The 26,097-nt window shown below is 34.9% G+C and overlaps 1 protein-coding gene across 4 annotated transcripts in view; it reads right to left on the bottom strand.

Annotated features, from left to right (window-relative positions):
* The window catches only part of DNAH7 (dynein axonemal heavy chain 7), a 350,205-nt gene that overhangs the window by 221,559 nt on the left and 102,549 nt on the right, over window positions 1-26,097 (bottom strand). For all 4 annotated transcript variants that reach the window (XM_079132564.1, XM_079132563.1, XM_079132565.1 and 1 more), the window contains 7 exons: window positions 22,817-23,089; window positions 21,910-22,037; window positions 19,663-19,741; window positions 17,884-18,108; window positions 15,285-15,431; window positions 5,017-5,702; window positions 929-1,115 (listed from right to left, as the gene is read on the bottom strand). In XM_079132564.1, the coding sequence (XP_078988690.1) occupies window positions 929-1,115; window positions 5,017-5,702; window positions 15,285-15,431; window positions 17,884-18,108; window positions 19,663-19,741; window positions 21,910-22,037; window positions 22,817-23,089 (1,725 nt within the window). The remainder of the gene's footprint in view (window positions 1-928; window positions 1,116-5,016; window positions 5,703-15,284; window positions 15,432-17,883; window positions 18,109-19,662; window positions 19,742-21,909; window positions 22,038-22,816; window positions 23,090-26,097) is intronic.

The raw sequence follows: 26,097 nt of genomic DNA on the forward strand, positions 1-26,097 counted from the left end.
TTCAAGTAATGTTACATATAATGAGGTAAACCTAGTAAATAAACAAATGCATGTCTTATTTTTCTAAATATTTTTCTGTCAAATCATATAGTTGATATCAATAAAATATAATCAGTATTTAGCATTATAGACATAATTTTCAAAGTTTAATAAATATGTGCACATTTCTATTTCAGGTTAAGAAATTTTATGATGGTACGTCTGTCTTACAGTGTTATATTCAATCAAAATATCAATGCAGAGGCCTACATTTATTTAAATATATAACTATTATTTTTCTATTTTTACTTTAACTTCAATAACACACATACCATGCTTCATATACAGAATGTCTTCTTTATATGAAAAAAATCAGACTGTTTTTTCAGTGTGACTGTTGTTAAATTCCTGCTTAACTTAAATTGTAAGTTCCCTTCCATAGCACTGTTTTTATTTATTTTTTTTTTCATTGCACTTTGTTTGCATTTACTGAACTCCTGAGATCTATTTATCTTTGAAGTTCATCTCTTTTTTTCCAGGTCCCTATCAGAGTCACTTGCTAATGGAGTAGGTGGCATGCTGAAATGCTTCCGCTGCAGTGTGTTTCAGTGGGTTGCAGCCCATAACCAGGAGCCCATGGAATAGAGAGAAGCAGCCTGCAGAAAGCACTGTCTTTCTAACAGAGCATCTACTAGAATCAAAGACAGACCAAAAGTCATTAAATAATGGAACTTCAGTTTGGACCTCAAGGAATAATCAGGACAAAATATCTATTTTTGCTTTTTGTAGTTCTTGCTCCTGGAATTCTAAAATAATAGTTGAAAAGAAAATGTATATGAGAAAAAGACAATGGCTTATTGGAAAGAATACTGGTTTATATGGACATTCAAACATAAAAATCATGTCACTTCAACTAAATAATTCCATTTTCAAGGGTATTTTTACCCACCTGCATGACACTTTTCATTATATCTCTCCATGTTTTATCCACAGTTGTAAATCGTCTGCCTTCCTCAGGCATTTGAGACATAATGTCCGGAGAACTAAAAATGGGCTCCAGATAAAGCCAAGTGGCTTGGACCTTGAGCCACTCATCCAGAATCTCCTGAAGCAGCAGGAGCTTGCCCTCCCATTCTCTGAGGAGAAAATACAGTGGCTCTTATCAAGTGCAAAGCAAGCAATGTTTCAGGTGACAAAACTCAAAGCCACAAGTAGACTGTAATCTTGTATTCAATGTTCTTATTCCAATTTCCATTCCTCTAGTTTTGTTCAAAGTCACTACATTTGTCCAACAAGATGTTTTTAAAATAATAACATCAACATTTATGCTTATACAGATATATTTGTTAATATATACCAGTCTACAAATGGGCCGGTTTTTTAATGTCATAACAAACTTCAGTGATACAGTTCCATACCTAGAAGTTACAAATTCTGAAGTGAGAATACTCAATGATGAAGTATTCTGAATGTCTGAGGAAACATAGTTATATCCAAGACTCATTTATTTACTTTAACATCCTTTTCTTCTCACTGATTAATCTACTGATTAGGTCAAAGCTCTCATAACCCAATCATTTCACCTCTGAAAATTCTTATACTGTTTCACATATGAGTTTTGGGAGGAGGTCTCATATCTAAACCTTAATATTTTTCCCACGACCCCCAAAACCTCATGCCCACCTCAAAATGCAAAATAAATTTAGTTCATTTTCAAGAGTCCCCATTGTATTAACAGTTAGAGCAATGCCCAAAAGTCCAAGTCCAATATCTCATCTGAGACTCAAGCAAACTCATGGATGTTTTGCCCTGTACAGATCAAAGCAAGTTATATTTATCTAATACATAATGGTACAGAGTAAACATTTACATTCAAAAAGGAAGAAACAGGGGCACAGAAAGAAGGCATGACACCAAAGCAAGAATGAAATCCAGTTGGGCAATCGAGTCCTATAGCTCCATGCCCGACTCCAAAGGACTTGTGCAGCTCCACCCTGTCATTGCTGATTGAAACCCACATGGTCTTCTTTTCGCTTTATTTCTGCAACTTTCCTGGGCAGAAGTCCCACTTTATTGACATCTCTTAATCTCAGGGATCTCCAATACAGCTTTGACTTCCTTCTCACATCTTCATGCAACACCCTTTCAAGGATGGCCCACAGGTACTCTGACTCGGCTACACTTTGCTTGGCCTCCCAGGCCTTCCTTAGAAATCTTGGTGGAAGCTTCTGCGACCTCCTAACTCCAGTATCCTTCATTATCATAAGGTTATCACAGAGGTCTGCCATCATCTCTAGCAGTAGCCAATCCTCCTGGGACCATGGCTGCAGTAGCCTCTGAGTTATTGGGTGGCTAAGCATGGTGAAAAACACTTCCTAGGCCTCCCTGTGCAAGTAGGTTGTCCCATGGCCTCTTCTCAAAGGAATTTTTACTTTTATATCCTTGAGTCTAAGTTGGGTTTAATCTTGCCAATTCCTGAGATGACCTCGAACCATTTCTCCTATTGTTTCTGGGTAAAGTACTTTGCATTTCTTTAGTGGCTATAATCTTTAACAACCACACCTACCTTAGCCCTGTTTTACTTCTAGTTTTTGGGCCAAACTGCAAGTTTTCAAATCTTTCCTCTTTGCTTTCTGTTTCTGGTTATCATAGTAAACTTGGCTAAAAGCTTCCTGCAATATCCATGCCACCACCTGAATGCTGTACTGCCTTGAATTTTCCTCTACCAGATTAATTAATTAGCAAATCATCTTTAAATTCAGCTTCACAAAAAGTCTCATAAGCAAAATGTAGACAACTACTTTGCCATAATACAGACCTCCCTCTCTGAAACTTCAAGAGCACAGTCTTTACTGCCCATAGTCCTATAACATTCTGGTCTTATGTCTATCACAATAATCATTCATTAAGCTCCACTTACAACATTCTAAAGTTTTTCCAGCTTGCATATCAAACTTAAATTACTCCCACCACAAGTCCAGCTCCAAAGGTTTCTGATCCACATGATCAAGTTAGTCACTACAACAATCCCACTCTCGGTACCAATTTCTGTTTTAGTCAGTTTTTTCATTGCTATGACCAAAAGACCTGACAAGAACAATTCAGAGGAGAGAAAATTTATCTGGCTCATCATGGTTTCAGAGATGGCCAACTCCACAGATCAGGGGATGAGGTAAGACAGAATATTATGGCAGAGAAAGGCAGCTCAAGGAATGGCAACAAGGAAGCAGAGAGTTCTACTCACCAGTGACAAAATATAAACGCCAAAGGTATACCTCCAGTATATGTAAATCATAACATCCCATTAACTAACAATTTTATAAACACATTTCTAAGTTCTATTTATATTTTCTCTATCCTTACAACAAGTCAATGAGGTGGGATCCATCATAGTATATATATTTATGAATGGGTAGACTGAGGCACATAAGGCTTAAGTTCACCTTGCTGATAAATGACAGAAATTCACCTTACATTAGTAAGTATTAAAATGATAAAACCAAGATTTGAACCCAGACAACCGTAACCACTCTGCTGTCAGAGATAACATAACCACAATAAGGAATGCTTTATTAATAACAACTTAGAGGTAGGATAGCTTTATTTTGTATATTAACACATAACTTTCCATATATAAGTGGTAATCTGTAATTGTAGATCACTAAATCCAAGAAATGTACATAGTTCCCTCAGTAACCAGTCATTTTTAAATGCTTCTAAAATTCTTTTCTTCCAGTGTTAATAAATTTAACTTTCTTTCACAAGAAGACATGAATGCCTATGCTTTAGTCTGAAATTCTTCTTTTTCTCCTAAACCCTATCTAATGGAGAAGATTTCTCACTAGTTAATATTATCATGCACAGTCCCTGAAAGAAAAAAAGAAGAATCTATATGTACTATTTTCAGAGCAGTTTTTCTTCTTTTGATGTGCACACTGTAGTACTCTTGTAAGAAATAGAACAATCAAACATAAAGAATGAGCCAGTTCCAATCAAAGCATGCTCAAATTTATGGTATCATAACATGTTACAATCATGTTGTAATCACAGAGACTCTCAGTTGGCTTTCCCCTTGCCATGAAAATTTGCATTGAAGATGGCAGTCTGATTTGGATGTCTACTGTTTAAATTGTTAACATAAACTGCTGAATACAAATTCCAAAACTGGAAACACTGACAGACAGGGTAAGAATTTAATGTAATTGGTTGTGTCTACTACTTAAAACTTCAAATTAAAATTACAGTTTCATTCTTTTGCACTTAATGGTCATCCTTCATTCATATAAGTAGAAATTACAATAATGTTCAGGGGTCATCTCTAACAAAATAATTTACATATTTGGAAAATGATATTATTATCTTCAGTTTTATAGTCCATATACTTTATAAACTATGTTCACACACAAATCATTTTGAGAATCAAAAAGCAAGATCAGGGGCTAGGGCTGTAGCTCAGTGGCAGAGCACGTGCCTAGCATGTGTGAGGCACTGGGTTTGATCCTTAGACCCACATTAAAAAAAAAAAATAAATAAATAAAGGCACGCTGTCCAGCTACAACTACAAAAAAATTTTAATAAAAAACAAGATCATATTATAGGCAATAAAAATAAATATGTAGATATTGATTGTTCACTGCCTTTGGTATGAATATAGAAGTTAATAAATAAGATGTTAGCAAAAGAATCTGTACTCTTTTAAAAATAATGAAGGAGCTGAGCTCAGTGGTGCACACCTGTAATCCTAGCTACTCAAGAGACTGAGGAAGGAAGATCCCAACTTTGAGACCAGCCTCCCATCTTAGCAAGATGTTGTCTCAAAAATTTTAAAAAAGTGGGCACTGGGAATATAGGTCAGAAGTAGAGCACCCTTGAGTTCAATCCCCAGTACCTCAAAAAATTAACAGTCATAAAGGTCACCATTTCCTACAATGAACTATTTAAAACATTATGTATGAAATGCAGTATCACTTCTTAAAGGAACTTCACATGAACTACCAGCACTTTTATTAACATAGTATAAATATCATATCACTTTACCTCATTTGTTTTTCATAAGGTTTAATGAAAGGAGAGCCCCGCATAGTTTGTGTTTTAACTATATGGTCATCCAACAGCATTTGAATTTCATCAACTGAAGACAAAATATATGTTCCACTTTCTCTGTAAGGATGAATGACAAATTCCATTGTATCCCATTCATTCATCATCTTCTCCATGCCCTTTTCAAGAGAATATTCTTTGCTAGCTGATTCACTAATACCTTCAAATCTGTCTAAATACGGTTCCAGATTCATGTCTATAAAGGAGAAGACGGTGGAGTCATCTGCTGGCTGCAGCGGGTAGCCAACAATTGCGGACATGGCCTCCCAGTGCCTGGGGCGCAAACCAGGATTACAGACCACTTGAATGAGAGGAATGAACTGTTTGAACTCTTCCACCCTTGCTCTTACTTTTTTTGTCATTGCCAAAGCATTTGGAGAATCATGGAAGGTCTTCTCCAGCTTATATAGTCCTCTCCAGTAATTTCCAACATCTGTTTCTACTTGATCTGGATTCACCTTGTGATATGGTCCTTCTGTCCATGCTCTATGTTTGTTGGTAAATTCAACAGCAGTTTCATAAAGACGAAGATAAGGATTCAAGCCATCTTGAATTTTTTTACGTTGAGGATATATTGATGGTAACCAGCCAAAGGCCTCCTCTTCAGCATTAAATTGCTCAATCTGAAAAGACAGGTATTAAATATGCTATTCTGAATGTGAATAATATTGCAGAGCATGGAGGCATGCACCTGTAATCCCAGCAATTTGGGAGGCTGAGACAGGAGGATTACAAGTTCAAATCAGCCTCAGAAACTCAGCAAGGCCATAAGCAATTTAGCAAGATGCTGTCTCAAAATAAAAAAGAAAAAGGGCTAAGGATGTAGTTCAGCAGTTAAGCAGCTCTGGGTTTAATCCCTAGCACCAAAAAACAAAAATAAATTAAAAAGTGAGGAGCTGGGGCTGTAGCTCAGTGGCAGAGCACTTGCCTAGCATGTATAAGGCACTGGGTTCAATCCTTAGCACCACATAAAAATAAATAAAATAAAAATGCTGTCCATTTACAATGCCAAAAAGTGAATAATAGTAAGTATTAATTTTTAAAAACTGTTTCAAATGTGAACCAAAAAAGCCCTCACTGAGCCATAAAATTAAACAAATAATCTAGAAAAGTAAGCAGTAATCTGTTTTCCATTTCCTATTTTTCTTTTTTAAATTGATATATAAAATTGTAAATATTTGTAGTATACCTGAGAGTATTTTGAAATATGTACACATTGTAGAACAAATAAATCAAGCTAATTAACAAATGCAAATTTATTTCTCTAACTGAAATTTTGTATGCTTTGACCAACACCTCCCTAATCCCTGCTATCTAGTCCCCCAGTCTATGGTAACCACTTTTTTCCCCTCTGCTTTTGAAGTTTTGAATTTTTTAGATTCCATACAAAAATGAGATCATGGAGTATTTGTCTTTCTGAGTTTTGGTTTATTTCACTTGATATAACATTCTCAATGTTCATCCATATTGTCACAAATGACATACTATCTTTTGGGGGGGTAATGGGGATTGAACTCAGGGTCACTAAACCACTGAGCCACATCCCTAGCCCTTTTTTCTATTTTATTTAGAGTCAGGGTCTCACTGAGTTGCTTACTGCCTCACTGTTGCTGAGGCTGGCTTTGAGCTCTAGCTCCTCCTGCCTCAGCCTCCCACCAAGCCACTGGGATTACAGGTGTGCATCACCACACCCAGCTATAATATCCTTTTTTTTTTTTTTTTTAAAGACTAAATATAATTATCCTATTTACTTTTACTATAGTTTCCAGAGAATAATTTTGGTTATACTAGTTAAAACAGTCAAATAAGTTTAAATATATAAAGAAGTTTTTGCAGATCTAGCTTCATTCAAGAATATATAAATATATACAGCATTAAATATATACAGCATTGTCTTAGGTACTGTGGAAAGTAGAAAAGAGTATTATATTGAAAATTGTCAAAGTCTTTGGTTTTCCTTCTCCCAGTTTCTTGTAGTAAGAAAGTTAGTTTTTGAAATAGTGGTTTTAGGAATAAAGTGGCTCAGTGAAAGAAAATAATAGGTTCAATTTAAACATAGCTGCACAGAGGAAAAAATGGTGGATCAGAGGAACCTACAGTGTTATAGCAGTACTCTAACAGTGAATTAAAACATCAGTTTGGTAGCAGCAAACTAGGATATAAAGACAATAGGAAAATACCAGTAAGCAATCCAGTGAGCTAGCAACTAGTTGAAAACCAAAAATAGTGGTTTCTAGAATAGAGGCAACAGACACCAGCAGCATTGAATGGGCTGTGGCAGAGCTGAGCTTATGTGGGAGAAAGCCTTAGTGCTTTATAGGGCACAGACTCGCGCATCCTGGCAGAGGTGGCTGGAGCATGGAAGCAATGACAGCCTGAAGGGTCTCTTAATCCTAAGCCAGCCAACTAGGAATCCCTGCAGTTTACCTTTGAGATTTTCACTATTTTTCTTTCCTTTCCTTTTCTTTTTCCCTGATGTTGGCATATTTGCTTTTAGAATACTCAAGAACAAACAACCATTTAGGCTCTACTCTTCACTGGAGTGGTAGTACCCATACCATGAATTAATCTGGGCCTAGGAGACGGTGACTCTAACTAGGGAGAAACTCAAGAGAGGCCAGTCAATCAGCCTGAAGAGTAGAGAACAAGGGGAAATTTTATTGGAAATTGGCTGTCTGATCTTTAGGATAAGCAGTATGGCTGATGCGGGAGGGAAGACTGGGACACGTTAGGGTCAGGCAGAAAGCAAAGACCTTCCTCCCAAAACTTAGAAGAGGCTGGAGGATAGACTGATGTGTCCCCTCCCCAATTCCTCCTGCACTTGGGCTGGGGATCTTGGAATGAGGGGTGTAATGCAACCCAGATCAGTCTACAGATGAAGCAGATGAAGGACAGGTCAGCAGCCCTGTCAGAACTGCACTCCCATTCCCTGAAGTAATAACAAAGCCATTTTGAGGGTAAAGACTGCTCTGTAGCAGACAATGTCTTCTCCTCTGGAGCAGAGATAGCAAGGAAAGGAGTGGGTGAAACAGCATACAGACTACCCTAAAACAAGTTCGTCTGGCTTGGGTCAGAGGACAACAAATAGCATATTTGCATAACGGAAACTGCCTCATAGTTGGGAGATTCTAAAATCAAAACCCTAAAAAGAAAGGCCCCTTTTTAAAAATTCCAGCAAGAATGAAACAGAACTTCTGCTGAAAATTATTGCATTAACTGCTTAATAACTGATACCCAGTGTCACTCCACAATTCGTTTTGTCAGAGTTCTAATATCGTATATTTTGTCAAGTATCTGGACCTGTCTTGCTATCTCTTTTCTTCTCTTCCATCTCCATTACCATTCTTTGTCCTTCATTCATTTTTCTCTCTTCATTTTGACTTGTCTTCCTTCCCTCCCCCACCATTTTACTTTCTTTTTTCCTTTTTCTTTTTTCTAATTTCTTTATGTTATCCATCTTTCAATTCAAATTAGTACACTATAAGGAATGCTTAATCTTTTTTAGCCTATTCTGTATTATTTCTTACCCATGATTCTCCTTTGTTAACAGAGTTGTAGGAAACATTAATAATAATGTTTATGGCATATGTTGATATAAAGTGTGCTCTTAAACTACCACTATTATTTGTTGTAACTCTCTTTTCAAAGAGGTGTTGGAGGTTGAAATTAACACTTTGATTATGCTGTTCATATATATTGATGCTAAGATATATCCCAGCTCAGGATTTATTATAGATAACTATTCACCAAAGGACCCCTCACATAAAAGAGGAAGAAGAATCCATCTCAACAGATGCAAAAATAGGACCTCAGAAAACACAGGGGAGTAGGCCAACAAGATGACTTCAAAGATTTATAACCCCTCAACAAGTGAATCTACAAATGTTGATGTGGATGAAATCCTAGATGAATACAAAAAAGTTGATAGTTAAATGATCAATGAATTTAAAAATCTAAGGAATAAACTCAGATGAAATAAAAATTTGAAAGAGCACTTAAACATTAAAGAGATGCTGAAAAATCAGCAGAAATCTTGGAACTGAAAGAAATCAGATAAAAAATTCAGTTGAAAGTCTCACTACATAGGACACATAATGTCAGGCCTTGAAGATAATGTGTATGAACTTGAACATTCAGTCAGTAATCAAGAAAAAGAATAGAAGAGGGAACTGAAGTACAGGCTAATGGCATTAATAATCTTTTCAGTGAAATAATACCAGAAAAATGTCAAAACCAAAATGAAAAAAAAAAAAAAAAATGTCAAAACCTCAGGAATGAGCTTGACATCCAGACGCCAGATGCATACAGAATCCCAAAAACATAAGACTAAAAAAGAACCTCTCCACAACATATTATAATTAAGATACAGGACAAGTATAGAATTTTAAAACACTCAGCATAAAAATGCAAGATCACATTTAGAGGTAAACCTATAACTCCTGGTTTCTTACAAGGAACTAAAACCTAGGAATACCTTGGAATGTCTTATTCTAAGCCCTGAAGTACCAGTCAAGAATGCTGTATCCAACAAAATTATCATCTTCAGAATCAAAGGAGAAATAAAAACTTTCAAAGATAAGCATAAACTAAAAAACTTCATGAATACTAAGTAAGCCCTACAGAAAATAGTTCAAGAAACAATACATACAGAAGTTAAAACAAATTTCAGAGCTCCAAAGTGGATCTCATTCGAAGAGAAACTAAGCAAATGTGAATTAAGACCAAATTAACATTTTTTTATTTAGAATTAAATCAAAATGTTGGGAAATGATAAATATCTCTCTGTAATAACACCAAATGTGATAGTCTCAACTATGGAAGAGTGGACAAAAAAAAAAAAACAAAAAACCCTCAACTATAAGTGGTTTGCAAGAGAATCTTTTATAGGCAAAGACAGCCACAGTTTGAAAGTGAAAGGATGAAAAAAGATATCCCATGCAAATAGAGACTGAAAGCAAGCAGGAATAAGCATATCTGATAAAGCAGACTTCAAGTTAAAATTAATCATAAGTAACAAAGAAGGTCACTTCATACTGGTAAAGGGAACAACCCAACCAAAAATATACCACAAATGTTGGTGCATCTAATTATACAAAATGCTACTTGACAAAAAGGCTCAAAAAGACTCCAATATGACAATATTGGGTGATTTCAACATACCTATCTCACCTTTTGATAGGACATCCAGACACAAAATCAATAAAGATTCTTCAGAGCTAAACAATTTTATAACTCAAAAGGACCTACAGGACATGTATAGAATAGCTAATTTAACAACAGCTTAATACACTTTCTTCTTATATAGAACCTTCTCTAAACCTTCTCTGGACCACAAGGCAAGTCTTGTGCTTTGTACTTAGGACACAAAGCAAGTCTTAGAGAATGTGTTTTAAAAAACTGTATATTCCTTTGCATCTTATTAGATCATAGGAATGAAATTAGAAAACAACAGCAAGAAAAAAACAAATTATATAAAGACATGGAGATTGAAAAATACAGTTTTGAATGATAAATGAATTAGAGAGGAAATAAGGGGAGAAATAAAAAAATTCCTGGAATCAAACAAAATAGAGACCCAATGTAACAGAATCTCTAGTACATGCTGAAGGTAGTTCTAAGAGGAAACTTTATACCTGAGTGCTAAAAAATAAGAAAGACCCCAAATACATATCCTAATCATGTTATCTCAAGGTCTCAGAAAAACAAGAACAAAACAATTCCAAAAGAAGTGGAAAGAAGGAAACAAGTAGAACCAAAATTAGTAAAATAGAGAATTAAAAAATAATACAAATGATCAATGAAACAAAGAGTTGGTTCATTGAAAAGATAAGCAAGATTGGTAAACCTTTAGCAAAACTAACCAAAAGAAAGACAGAAATTCAAAGTTTGAACATTCTTCTTTCATATGTGGAAGCTACAGTAAAATAAAGGAAAGGGGTAGAAAAGGACAAGATAACGTGAAGAGGTAATCATATATAAATTAATAGATAAGTGAAAGGAAGTCTAATAGCAAAAGGAGAATGGGCGAGAAGAGGGAAAAGTGGGGGGATCTTGAACTGGAACAGATTTCTATGCAGAGTGAGTTTGCTGCGATGAAGCCAATTACTATGTATTCTCAGCCCAGGTCTGTGCGAGCGGGAGGGAATAAGTAACCACTGGAGGTGTGAGCCAGCTGGAAATAAAAGTCTGAAAAAGTAATACCAAGAAATAAAGCAAAAGACACTGAAAATATTTTTTTTAAATGAGTGCTTGATGGTTGGAAAAGACCTGATAGGTCTGATCCTCACAAAGGGGAAAAGCCTGTGAATGCTTTATTTATAGTGAAACACACCAGAGGAGTTTATGGTGAGGAGGGGTCCTTCAAGGTAAACAAGAAGGGAGAAGCTGGGGGAAGTTGGCCTGGTTGGGGACTTATCACTTGCACAGTAATGCTTCCTCCTCCAGGCAGCTGGCACCACAAGGCTGGTTGGGCACACTGGTATCTCTACCTCCAGGGAGTTGTGTTTGAACCTACAGCTGTCTGAGCCAATAAATTCCACAGTATCACAGAATGCTCTTTGAGCAGGACGTTTACCAAGGCAAAGAAGCAGTCTCAGTTGGGTGTGAACACCTGGAGTTCTCTGAGGGGCTCACCTCCACTTACAGATGCTTCAGACATGGCCACAGTTCATTCACGGCTTCCAATAGTGTATAGCTATAAAGCTCTAATTTTTTTTTAAAGGAGATATCACCAAAGACATCTCTAAAATCCACGGGATCATTAGGGACTACTTTGAAGTTTATATTCTAATAAATTGGAAAATCTAGAAGAAACAGAGAAATTTCTAGACACACATGGCCTACCCAAATTGAACTAAGAGGACATAGAAAACCTAGACAGACTGATAACAAGCAATGAAATTGAAGTAGTAATAACAAGTCTTCCAATAAAGTCAAGCCAAAGACCCAATGGATTCACAGCTGAATTGTGCCAAACCTTCAAAGAATAACTAAGATCAATGGTTCCTCAAATTAGTCTATGAAATAGAATGGAGAGAACACTCCTAAATTCATTATAGGAAACCAATATCATCCTGACAAGAACAGATAAGTGTACAAGGAAAGAAAACTAAAATCAATATCTCTGATGAACATAGATACAAAAATCTTAATAAAATATTAGCAATCCATATTCACACTTTAAGAAAATTATACATCATGATATACTTCATTACAGGTATGCAAGGTTAATGCAACACATACATATCAGTAAACATAATTCATCACATAAATAGAACGAAAGTTCCATGATCATCTGAATAGATGCAGATAAACTTTTGATGAAATTCAGCACCCATTCATGTTTAGAAACACTGAAGAAACAAAGGGTAGAATGAACTTATCTCAACATCATAAAGGATATTCAGAAAAAACCCAAATTCAACATAATAATGAATGGGAAAAAACTGAAAGCACTTCCTTTAAAATCTGGAACAAGACAAGGATGCCCACTCTCACCTCTCCTATTCAATGTAGTAGTAGAAACTCTAGCCAGAGCAATTAGGAGAAGGGAAGGAAATAAAAGGAATATAAATACAAAAGGAAGAAGTAAAATTATCAGTGTTTGCAAATGATATGATCTTGTAATTTAAAAACCAAAAAAACTCCCATCAGAAGACTTCTAGAGCTGATAAGTTCAGCAGAGTTGCAGGGTACAAAATCAGCATATGAAAATCGATAGCTTTTCTATATACCAATAATGAATCCACTGAAAAAGATATCAGAAAATAATTCTATTCACAATAGCCTCAAGAAAAAAAAAAAGCAAAAAACAAAAACCTAGGAATAAATCTAACTTAGGAGATGAAAGAGCACTACAATGAAACTTACAGAACAATGAAGAAAGAAACTGAAGAGAATATCAGAAGTTGCAAAGATCCTCCATGTTCATGCATAGGCAAAATTGATATTGTCAAAAGTGTTATCCAGATTCAATGCAATCCCCATCAAAATACCAATGACATTCTTCACAGAAATAGAAAAAAAAGTCCTAAAATTCATATGAAAGAATAAAAGACCCAGAATAGCCAAAGAAGTTCTGAGCAATGAGATCAATGCTGGAGGCATTGCGATACCAATCTCAAGTTGTACTACCAAGCTATAGTAACAAAAATAGTGTGTCATTGGCATAAAATCAGACATGAAGTGAAGGAGTAGAGACAGACACAAAACCACATAGATACAGCCATCTGAGTCTTCACAAAGGTGGCAAAAATACACATTGGACAAAAGACAGCCATTTTAATAAAAGGTACTGGGAAAACTGGATTTCCATATGTAGAAGAATGAAACAAGATCTCTTTCTCCCTGAACAAAAGTCACCTCGATGTGATCAAATACCTAGGAATTCGACCAGAAACTTTGCAACTGCTAGAAAAATTATAGGGTCATCACTCCAATATATAGGCATAGGCATCAATTTCCTCAGTAAGACTCCTAAAACTCAGGAAATAAAACCAAGACTCAATAAATGAAATGGCATTGAGTTAAAGAGCTTCTGCACAGCAAAGGAAATATGAATGTAAAGAGAGAGCCTATGGAAGAGGAGAAAATGTTTTAGCAGCTATTCCTCCTATAATAATCCAGAATATATAAAGAACAAAAAGCTTAATAAGAAAAAACAAGAAACTCAATAAATAAATGGGCAGATGAACTAAAGAGATACGTCTCAAAAGAAGAAATATAATTACCAATAAATATATGGGAAAATGTCCAGGAGCTTTAGCAATCATGGAAATATAAATCAAAATTACACTGAGATTTTATTTTACTTTATTTAAAATTGCAATTAAAAATTTAAAAATTGTTATGATATGATTACAAATAACAATAAATGCTGGTGAATATAAGGGGTAAAAGGTACCCATACATTTTGTTGGTGGTACTGCAAATTAGTATAACCACTGTGGAAATCAGGATAGAGGCTCCTCAAAAGATTAGAAATGTAGCTACTATAAAACCTAGCTACACTACTTCTCAATATTTGTCCAAGAGAACAGAAATCAGAACTATAGTGACATATGTATTCCAATTCACAAGAGCCAAGTTATGGAAACAGTCTAGATGTCCTTCAACAGATGAACTGATAAAGGAAATGTGGTACATGAACACAATGGAAGTTTTCAGACATACATAAGGATAAAATTATATAATTTTCAGGTAAGTAGACTGAACTGGAGAACATTATGCTAAGTGAAATATGCCAAACTCAGAAAGTCAAGGGTTATTTTTTGCTTTTTTATGTGGAAGCTTGAAAGAAGAAAAGGATAATAAAAAAATCTCACAAAAATAAAAGGGAAATAAACAGAATAGAGGAAAGGGATCAGGGGAGGGAGGAGGAGAGGAAAAAAGGAGGTACTTTGGGGAATGAAATTGGCCAAATTATGTTATGTGCATGGATGAATATATCACAATGAATCCCACTATTATGTGTAAATATAGTGCATCAATCAAAAAAATAAAAATAAAATAGAGCTTCAAAATCTAACCAGGCTTCTGTGAAGATGTAAAAACTAAACAGTAACCAGATATTATTATTTGCCTACTTTTGCTAATAAATATAGGTTCAATATCTATATTTACAATAGAATTATAATGCTGATATTTAACTGATGCAAAGCAAAAACTGAGAGGCAGACTTAGACATGACTCTATCTTTAAATAAAAGATTCAGGCCACGAAAAAAATCAATACCAATAGAAAACAGCAATTCTGCTCTTCCTTGAAGAACCTCTGTAAAATCTATATGTATTATTTCTGTATTCTCTAACTAAAGATAGTTAAAATGTTTCATTTGAATCTATTTCGGATGAATTGAACCCAGGCCACTTATCACTGAGTCACACTCCCAGTCCTTCTTTTTTTGGTTGTCAGTGGACCTTTATTTTATTTATATGAGGTGCTGAGAATTGAACCCACTGTGTCATGTATGCTAGGCAAGTGCTCTACCACTGAGCCACAACTCCAGGCCCCCAGCCCTTTTTTATAATTTAGTGACAGGGTCTTGCTGAGTTGCTTAGGGCCTTGCTAAATTGCTGAGGCTGGCTTTGAACTCACGATCCTCCTGCCCCAGTCTCCCAAGCCACTGGAATTACAGGGATGCAGCTGAATACCCAATATAAATGCAATGCTTTTTTAATTTGAACAAATTAAATTTTAAATTGTACCTTGTCTGCTGCTAAATCCAATTTGGCATTCAGTGTCTGAGCCTTTTTCAGGTATCTTTGTACATCCTGAAGATCTCCAAACGAATAGAATTCTTCTGCCTGTTTGGCATAACTCTCCAATTCCTCCACAAACCGTTCACACCGCAACTAATTTAAAAAAAAAAAAATTGCTGTTACAATTTCTAAAAGTTAAAAACTCTAGACACATCAAGAGAAAATTTAAATAGTTTTAAGGATTATCATAATTATTATTATATTTTTGTTTCTGACAAACTATAAAGAGATCATTCAGAAGATGACTAAAATCTATAATACACAAGATTTTTAAACTTTGTAATTAATGTGCTAAGATTTCTCTAATTCCCAGAGTTAAAAGTTTACTCTCTACTATTTTTGTAAAGAGTTCTAACACAGACAATAAATTCAGATTTAAAAGCTTAAAATTTTAACATTCTGATATAAAATGTGTGTGTTTTTCATGAGAAAGGCTTATTACAAAATTGTCATTGGTAAGTCATTCCAAGTGAAATGGCTCTAAAAGATAGCTAATAATGAAATATTCAGAAGTCAAATCTGGGTTATTAAAAATAGATTTTCTATTGGATAGATAATTATCTATGTTGTTGTCCTCTTTTCTCTAGCCTCCTGGCAAATTTATTGACCTGGCCCAGTAAGAAAGGAAAATAAGAGGAAAAATTCATGAAAATTACATATAGTTTTTTTTTTGTTTTTTTTTTTTTTTTTTTTTTTAGTTTACAATATAGATAATTCTGGGTCACATACAAATTTTCTAAGACCCCCATTATATTGTAATTCAAATATCTAATATTTATTCTTCATTCTTCATGTTTTCCATGGTTTTTGTTTTATTTTGTTTTGTACCTGTAGATTGATGGTATAACTTTATTTATTTTATGTGGAGTTGAGGATTGGACCCAGTGTGTCACACATGCTAGGCAAGCACTATGCCACTGAGCTACAGCCCCAGCCCCATTTTCTACATTTTTAAAACATTTTTTGAAATGGCCTAAATGTGAAACAGAAATAGAAAGCACAGTTTAACAGTTTAAAATAATTTTAGATTTTTAAAGTATATGAATTAATTTTCCACCTAACATTCTGTTAATTAACTGTATTTTCCATAGCATAGCAGAAAGATAGCTATGCTTGTGATCAAAGGATATCTTAACTGGCTGACCTGGAATGAGTCTCTTAGTTTTTTGGAATTAGTTTACTCATCTATAAAATGAGGCAAAAATTTAAGACATTTATTCAAACACTAGCCATGGAGTGCTCATGGTACTCCTGTGTGTTATGGTTTAAATGTGTTCCTCCAAAGTTCATGTGTTAGAAAACTTGATCCCCAGTGAAGCAATGCTGAGAGGTAAAACCTTTAAGAAGTGAGTAGGTCATGAATGAAAGTACTATGAATGAATTAATACCATTATCATGGGAATGGGCTAGTTATTACAGAAGTGGGTTCCCGAAAAAAATAATGGGCTTGTCTCTGTGTCCCCAGAGAACCCCTTGCTCTTTCTCAAGCATTTGCCCTTCTGCCTTCTGCCATGGGATGATACAGTAAAGAATGCCTTTGCCAAATGTGGGTCTCTCAAATTTGGTCTTCTCAGTCTCCAGAAACTAATAAACTTTTGTTCTTTTCAGATATTCTATTATAGCAGCAAAGATTGGATGAAAACACTGTGTGTCAGTCACTGTGCTAGCCAATAGGATATAAGGGGAAAAGGTAAAAAGGAAACAGTCTTGTGTTCAAGGTTCTGGCCATCTGATGAAAGACAGACCTGAAAATAGTAACACAAGAATCAGATCATTCATTTGATAGGCATGTGTTAAAAATGCAAGGCGAGCAAAAGAGAAGCTACATTGAGGTCTGAGAGGAATTCTCAGAAAATAAATTGAGTGTTTACAGAAGCACATAGTGGCAGTAGAATGTGCTCCAGAGTGAACAGAGACAATGTGCAAGAGATGAGAGCTGTATAGGAGCAGGATGTAGATGTTGCTTGGGGTTGCAGAAAAGTCACAAGCAAGGAGTACAGAGAGGTAGGAGAGAAGGCTGAAAAGGTACACAAAGAAAGTCACGAACCATCTTCATTTGGAAGATTAAAACAAAAACAAAAAGAAAATGCTGTAGTCACAGTGTTTAGGAGAGTTTTAGTGATTAGGAGGTTATGAAGGAACATTTTGCCAAAGGAGTGTTGATGTTCAAGTAATTCAAAAAATTAAAAATTAAAAATTTTAAAAAATTTAAAAACCAAAAATAGTACTAAGAACTATATAAGATTAATGCAATTTCTTTTTTAATGGTCATAGTCACTTGTGGGCAATACCTTCCAATGTTTTCTTCCTACTACCTTGAAAAATCAAGAAATGACCCCACACTGGTCAATATGGTAATCAATTGTTAAACATTCGATAAACATTATAAGAGATCCAATATGTGTACTATCTTCAACTAAGATTTATAAAGTAAGAAAGTTCAATATGTGACCTGTGAAATAAAAGATTTGGCAATACTCTGAAAAAGTTAAAATTTAAACATTTCCAGAAATGAAAATAATTTAAAATTATCTATGATACCAACCTTAAGGCCTTCTTGATATTGTTCTGTTTTCTCTTTAATGATTTTTCTATGTTCTTCAAAAATTTCTCCCATTCTTCCATACCACTGGAAAACATTATTATTTAACCTAATGTCTGCAGGAGAAAAGTTGGCACACTCAATGAGGAAGGCAAGGCAGTTTTTAGAATCCACTAATCTCTGTCCCAAATCAATCATTTCGACTGCCTCCACTTTCTGAATGTAAGCCTGAGGAAAAACAAAACAACAAATGGCATTTCAATGAACTGCTCATGTCAAAAAACAGATGATGGAAATACATTGCATAAGAATACACACACTTAATAGAGGTGAAGGCTTCTGGTTCAAACTAAGGGACTGCAGCTCAGATCACTTCTGAGCCCTCCCTTCCAAGCACCTCACTAAAAATGGCAGAAAAAACAAACTTAGAAAATACTTGACAACACATAGAAAGCAATGGAAAGCAGAGAGGAGTGTTGTCGGTCCCTGAAAGACATGGAGCAGATGCGATCTGAGTGATTTCACTTATTCTCTCAGAATTACATTTCGGAGGACCAACTATGTGTCAGGACCTGTGCTAGGTGCCGGCAATGTAGAGTGATAAAAAACAGATCTCGTTTTCATCCTCGTGGTGTTTGTAATCTACTTGGGAAGATAGTTAATGGTCAAATAACCACGAGTGACACTCAACAGACACCTGCTGCAAAGGAAATGCACTGCTTAGAGCATATAAGAAACATCAGAGGCAGCTGGAGGTAGACAGTAACTTCCCACAAAATCAAGAAATGACCCCACATCGTCAATAGACTACAAAATCTCTCCTTAATCATCCAATATGTATATTATCATCTACTAAGGTTTATCGATAAGAAAGTTACAATATATAACCTATGAAATGAAGCAGGTGGCAGTGCTATGTAAAAGTTCGGTGTTACCAAAGCGAAAAGGAAGTAACATGAAATGGTGAGTAACTAGTTGTTTTGTATTATTTTGCCCCTCGGGAAGACTTCAAACACAGAAGTAACATGAAAACCAATCAAACTAAAACTTACCTAATATTTTCAGTGCCATAAATTCTATGCTTAAAACATAATATACTTCAGAAAATTACCACAGAAATTTTAATATTTAATAAAATGTAGCTTTTATAGAAAACAAAATAAAATATTGCTAAAGGATTAGACATTTGTTGATAAAAAGGAGGGGTAAGCATTCATTGAGGTTGTCCTGAACAGTCCAGTTTATACCTGTGAACATGGTAATAATTATTAATAGTGCTCTCAAAAATATTCTGGTAGACCACTGCATTAATTGCTCCAATATTTTACCTCTCCAGTATGTAGGCCCTGTAATGTCTCTCAGTTTGCCTTGTTTTGGTCAGTGAAATGTTAGCTATGTGACACAAGCAGAGAACTTGAAGAGCAATCAGGCTTGCTTGTCTCTCTCATGCCATGAGAACATGCCCAGGTGAACCTGCTCAAGTTTGAAAGACAAATGGAGCAACGAAAATTTCAAACCATAGTTACACAAGCCAACCCAACTGAGAGCTGGCTGAGCCAATGGAGTGAATGACCCAATTGAGTGGTGAATGACCCCATCGAGACCAGAAGAACACCCAAAAGAGTCCAGCCTAAATCACCAAACTGCAGATGCATGAACTAAGCATTTTTAAAGTCCATATTATTTTTAGCTTCTGTCTCAACCTTTGGAATGATTTGTTTCTCTGAATGATCTTGTCAATAATGAACTGATATACAACTATAATGTGTTTATAGACAATACCTTCATTTCCATTAGTTCTGCTGTATTTGGAGGAGTGCTAAGAGCTTTTTCAGCTATTCTCTCAAATTCTTCACATAATCTGAAACACCAGACAAAAATCAAACTTACAAATTCATGATTAAATTTCATTTCAAAATACATTCCTGTTTAGTATTCTAATTGAAAAATAAAGATTATAACTTATTTATATGACATAATAAATTAAATGCAATTTTTTGTTCATCAACTTATTCATTCGATACAGATTTTGGCATCATCTATTATATTCTCAACTACAATATTAACTGACGGCAATACAGAAATGACTAAGCTGTAGGAATGGCCCTTAAGAAGCTCAAAATCTAGTACGAAGACAGGACTATAAATGATCATTTCCAACCTACGACTATAAATTATCATTTCCAACCTAGAGTTTTGAGGGTTCTAACAGAAATTTATTGAGATGGCCCAAAGGAAGGGGGGAATTAACTCTACTTGGAGGAAATGGTTAAAATGGACCTGTGTGCTTACAAATTTCTGGTAATATGAAAATCTTTCTTAGTGATTTGGATTGTGGCCAATATAAATAATGAACTTACTTCAGGGTAGAGGGTAAAAAAGAAAGAAAAGAGTAGCAGGAATTAAAGAAGTTCAGAAAAATTCTTCACGAAGGTTGGCTGTAAGGTGAAGGAGAAAGGAATAGCATGGTAATGATGTTGGGTTGAAGTCAGGAAGAGAGATCTGAACATGTTTGCAAACTTCAGAGGAAGAATCAACAGAAAAGAAGAGGTTTGACCTAAAGGATACAGAGGGGATTCCAGGTCCAGAGTGATGGGAGGCAATGTTTGAAGCCTATAGTTAGAAAGACAGAATCCTGTCCTCTAAAAATGTGTCAGAAAGCTATGAAGAACTTCATGCAGAGGTAGATAACTTTTTAAGGAGCAGGAAATTGAGGTCATTCTAGCTCATGGTTCCTGACATGTCCTCTGTATGTCTAGTGAGACTAGCATGATTAAGAGAAAATGAGAACAAAAAGTACAACTAGCACGAGCTCAGAGGACACTAAGAGGCAGAGAAAGTAGCTACAAAATTAAAATAAATATTTCACCCAGTAGGAAACATTGTAAATAAAAGGCATCTTCTCTATTCTTTTAGTAGTTCTAGAGGAAAAGGTGCTTTAATACGATCTTATTCCTAACGAAGCTATGCAAGTCCCAGTCTTCTCTCACTTGTGGTGCCTCCATCTTCGGCCTTCCCCACCCCCTCTTTCTTCACGACATCTGTGACAGTAACACAAACCCCTCCCAGCTCTTGGAATACACCATGCCATTTCACACCACACTGCCTTCTACATAATTTCTCCTCTACCTGAAATTCTTTCACCTACATTGTTTACCTAGCACATTCATCCTTCAAAATAAAATTTGCATATCACTTCCTCTTTGCAGACATCCCTAATTTTCCCCTCCCCAAAAACACCACCCTCAAAACAATATTAATCATTCTTCCTCTGTTCTACTTCTGTGGTTCTGTACAGAACTCACTGCACCTCATTGTAGTTTGTATTTTACTCCATTTCTACATTGTAACTTCCTTCAGAAGTTGTAGTCACACTTGAGTCTGGTCCTGTGCCTAATACAGGATACGTTAAAAATAAACAAACAAAAAAGAGAAACCAGGGAAAAAAAAAAAAAAACAAACAAACAAAAAAAAACTTCCTTCAGGCTTCAATACAGCTTGAAATAAATATTTTAAATGATCTATTTTTCTCTAATATCATAATCATAAAAAATGGATCAGCTTTCTTAAAAATATCTTAGGTTAGTCAACAAGTGAGTTTCAGTAAACAACTTGTCATGGCCTTTAAGAGTAATTAGGAAGACACAATTTCAAACTTGAGAATCCCTTAGAACCCATGATAGCTACTATATAAATCCACTTTGAAAACTCACTTTGTATATTGATTACACAAATTTTAAAAATCCAAAGTTAGATAATATTCACCTGACTTGTGCAAAAGAAATGCAAACCAATTTTAATTCAGCCTTAATTTAGACAATTAGGATAGTATATTAGTGGTAAAAAAGAAATAATATTAATAATCACATTCCAAAATGACACTTAAAGTCAAGTAAAAATATATTGGGGACAATCTTTTCTTCTGAATCACTTATGACAATGTACTAGTCCATTAGTTAAGTTGTGGGACAGTTTATTCTATTGACATTCCCTCCCAAAATGAAAATATATTCAATATCACACAAATACCTTGTATTTACTTCCTGATGATCTTTGAACATTTTTGCTATAAGTTTCCCACAAATAATATCTGCTCGCTTCACCAAGGCTCTGATTAATTCTTCACAGTGTATTTCAAACATTCCCAAGCGAATACTCTGTAACATATTAAAAGTTTAATAAACATGAAATGGAATAAAAATTAATGAGATTCCCATAATATTGCCATTCTCACACTATTGATTTTTGTATATATGATCCCACACAGTTGTTGTTTTTTACTAGAAATATAATGCAGGGAGGGTTTTCTGAACACTCATTTAAATTTTATAACTATCTTCTGGATAAACATCCTTGAAATTTGTTATCTTGGAAACCAATTCTATTTTAGAAACAATAATGGGTCAAAATAATTTGAAGAACTGAGTTACTGCTAAATAGATGAGGTAGGTTTCAAATGTTACATTTGCTCTGTATAAAAAATGTAAGGCAGGGGCATGGTAGAAAACAAGAAAAATGTCAATTAGAAAAGGACAAAAGAAGAAAACTTTAAATCACTAGTATTCTACCAGACAGAAGTTAGCACATTTTGGTATAATTACCATATTTTCCAAAGGACTCATTAACATGTGGCAAAGAGAAAACTTAGGTTCTTGGGATTGGGAGAAAGAAGGGTTAAATTATATAAAGGACTTAGAAGGTAACGTAGTGGTACTACAGTTTCCGCTACATGAGTACAAGAACTGTTATTTGTCCTGTCCGTCTCCTAATATCCAGAGCTTACCACAATGGTTGGTGCATATCCCAAACTCAATAAATTTGTTCTTGGTGATAGTAACACTCTAATTCTTTCTCTGTGTGTTCCAAACTACATGCTAATAAAACAGGGGAAAGATTGTTGGATACACATAACTGTTACACAAAACGTGTCATTTACCTTTCTAGATGTGTACTGTATTTCATCAATTAGTTTTTGGTATTTGCGAATTTCTTCTATTATTGTCTCATAATGATGATTTTCTGCAAGGAATGCATCAGCATCTTGCTCAGCTTTTTTGGTAATTAAAAAGTCATACTTGTCATAGAGTCTGAGGTGTTCCATAGGTGCCACACTCTCTTTAATAATCACCTCCTTAATCTTCGCTTTGTGAGCTTCTACAATTTCATCCAGAATAATAGGCTTCAAGGTTGTTGGCTTAGACTTACTTTCCTAAACAAAGGAAGGGGACATAACATAACATAAGCTATTTCAAATAACTTAAAGTAACTATATCATTTGTCTTTGTAAAAATGCAAACCTGATGATGCTATTGTCTTTCCTTTTATTTTTTTTAACTCCCAAGGCTATTTTTATTTTCTAATCTATACTCTATAGAAAGATATTCATCCTAATCACAGCAGGGTTTTAAAATCTAGGTTTCATAGAATGTTTTGTTTTCCTTAAGGCTAGCCAGTTGTATTTTGTTTTTCTGTCCTGATCAACAAATAGTCACTTGGAAATACATGAAAAATAAGACTTAGAACATAAAAACAACAAAATACACATTTTATTTGTGCAATTGTACATGCTAGTTTTATAAGGTTGTGTCTGCATTGTATATGATTAAAAGAAAATTAACTAGCTCAATGTCATATCATCATATACTTTAATCACAGAGCTTCTTGACCTTGAGGAGAAATTTATCTAGAATAAAGAATGATTGTTGATTCAATCATTGGCCTTCAATCTTTGATTCTGAGAACAACAACTAGAACTACTGAAATCCTTAGTTGCAAAGTTATATTCTGCTATATATAATCTGAATAACTGTGGGTATGAATGGACCAGACAAGTTTAAATAAGCAGACAAGTTTTAACACTTTGCCTCTATTCCCTTCTCAAATAAGATGGCAAGTAATTATGTTGACATAGTTTATTATCTGAACTAAATAACTCTTAAAATTATCTATGCCCTGTTGTCCAGAGGAAGAAATTTTTAACTGTAACAAATGAAAATCAGTGTGAATAGCCTACAATGTTCCAAATGGTCACATTAAAGGATTCCTTAGAGAACTGGATAATTTTCTTTTGGCCAGGGGCATTTGCTTGTGACACCCCCTAGTGTGCATTTCAGAAAATCATCTTGCTCAGAACTGGTGATGCTTCACAAGAATATTAGTGAACCCAGCTACCTCATCCTCCACTTTACCCCTGGGCGTAGTAGATGCTTAGTTCTCTTTCTTTCTGAAAAATAAATTTTAGGATAATATAATCTATAACATGTACTGTGTGCAATATGAAATTATTTATTTTTGTGTGAAACTCATTAATATTCACTATAGAATGTTTCTTAAATTTACTAACAGTCTCTCTAATTGTTAAAATCTATAGATTTATCTTTCTTAATATAATTGGATACCAGGACTTCAGAACTACATTAGAGTTTTAAGCATGAAGGGGTGCTGTATTTTATCAAATGCTTTCTCAGCATCAATTGAAATAATCATGTGATCCTTAACTTTAAGTCTATTGATGTGGTGAATTACATTTATTGATTTCCAGATGTTGAACCAACCTTGCATCCCTGGGATAAACCCCACTTGATCATGGTGAACTATCTTTTAAATATATTTTTGTATGCAATTTGCCAGTATTTTGTTAAGGATTTTTGCATCTATGTTCATCAGGGATATTGGTCTCAAGTTTTCTTTCTTTGATGTGTCTTTTTCTGGTTTTGGTATAAGAATGATACTAGCCTCATAGAATTAATTTGGAAGGGTTCCCTCATTTTCTATTTCCTGAAATACTTTGAGGAGTATTGGTATCAGTATTTCTTTAAAGGTCTTGTAGAATTCAGCTGAGAATCCATCTGGTCCTGGGCTTTTCTTTGTTGGTAGGCTTTTGATGGCTTCTTCTATTTAAAAAATAGAAATAGTAGGAACATACCTCAGCATTGTAAAGGCTATCTATGCTAAACCCACAGCCAACATCATTCTTAATGAAGAAAAACTGAAAGCATTCCCCCTAAAAACTGGAACAAGACAGGAATGCCCTCTTTCACCACTTCTATTCAACATCGTCCTTGAAACACTTGCCAGAGCAATTAGACAGACCGAAGAAATTAAAGGGATACATATAGGAAAAGAAGAACTAAAGCTGTCACTATTTGCTGATGACATGATCCCATATTTAGAAGATCCAAAAAACTCCACTAGAAAACTTCTAGAACTAATAAATGAATTCAGCAAAGTAGCAGGATATAAAATCAATACGTGTAAGTCTAATGCATTTCTATTCATAAGTGATGAATCCTCTGAGAGAAATTAGGAAAACCACTCCATTCACAGTAGCATTAAAAAAAATACTTGGGAATTAATCTAATAAAAGAGGTGAAAGATCTGTACAATGAAAATTACAGAACACTAAAGAAAAAAAATTGAAGAAAACCTTAGAAGATGGAAAGACCTCCCATGTTCTTGGATAGGGAGAATTAACATTGTCAAAATGGCCATTCTACCAAAGGCACTATACAGATTCAATGCAATTCCAATTAAAATCCCAATGACATTCCTCATAGAAATAGAAAAAAGCAATCATGAACTTCACCTAGAAGAACAAGAGACCTCAAATAGCCAAAACAATCTTGAATAGAAAAAATGAAACAGGAGGTATCACAATACCAGACGTTAAACTATACTACAGAGCAATCGTAACAAAAACAGCATGGTATTGGCACCAAAATAGACATGCAGACCAATGGTACAGAATAGAAGACACAGAGACAAAACCACGTAAATATAGTCACCTTATACTAGACAAAAACATACAATGGAGAAAAGATAGCCTGTTCAACAAATGGTGCTGGCAAAACTGGAAATCTATATGCAGTAAAATGAAATTAAACCTCTCTCACCCTGCACAAAACTCAACTCAAGATGGATAAAGTACCTAGGAATTAGACCAGAGATATTGCACCTAATAGAAGACAAAGTAGGCGCGAATCTTCATCATGTTGGCTTAGGATCAGACTTCCTCAACAAGATTCCCAAAGTACAAGAAATCAAAGCAAGAATCAATAAATGGGATGGACTTAAACTAAAAAGCTTTTTCTCAGGAAAGGATACAATCAAGAATGTGAAGAGAGAGCCTACAGAGTGGGAGAAAAACTTTTCCACATGCACTTCAGATAGAGCACTTATTTCCAAAATTTATAAAGAACTTACAAAACTTTACAACAA

Source organism: Sciurus vulgaris (assembly GCF_902686455.1).
Source record: "Sciurus vulgaris genome assembly, chromosome: 3".
In the NCBI taxonomy this organism is placed as follows: Eukaryota; Metazoa; Chordata; class Mammalia; order Rodentia; family Sciuridae; genus Sciurus; species Sciurus vulgaris.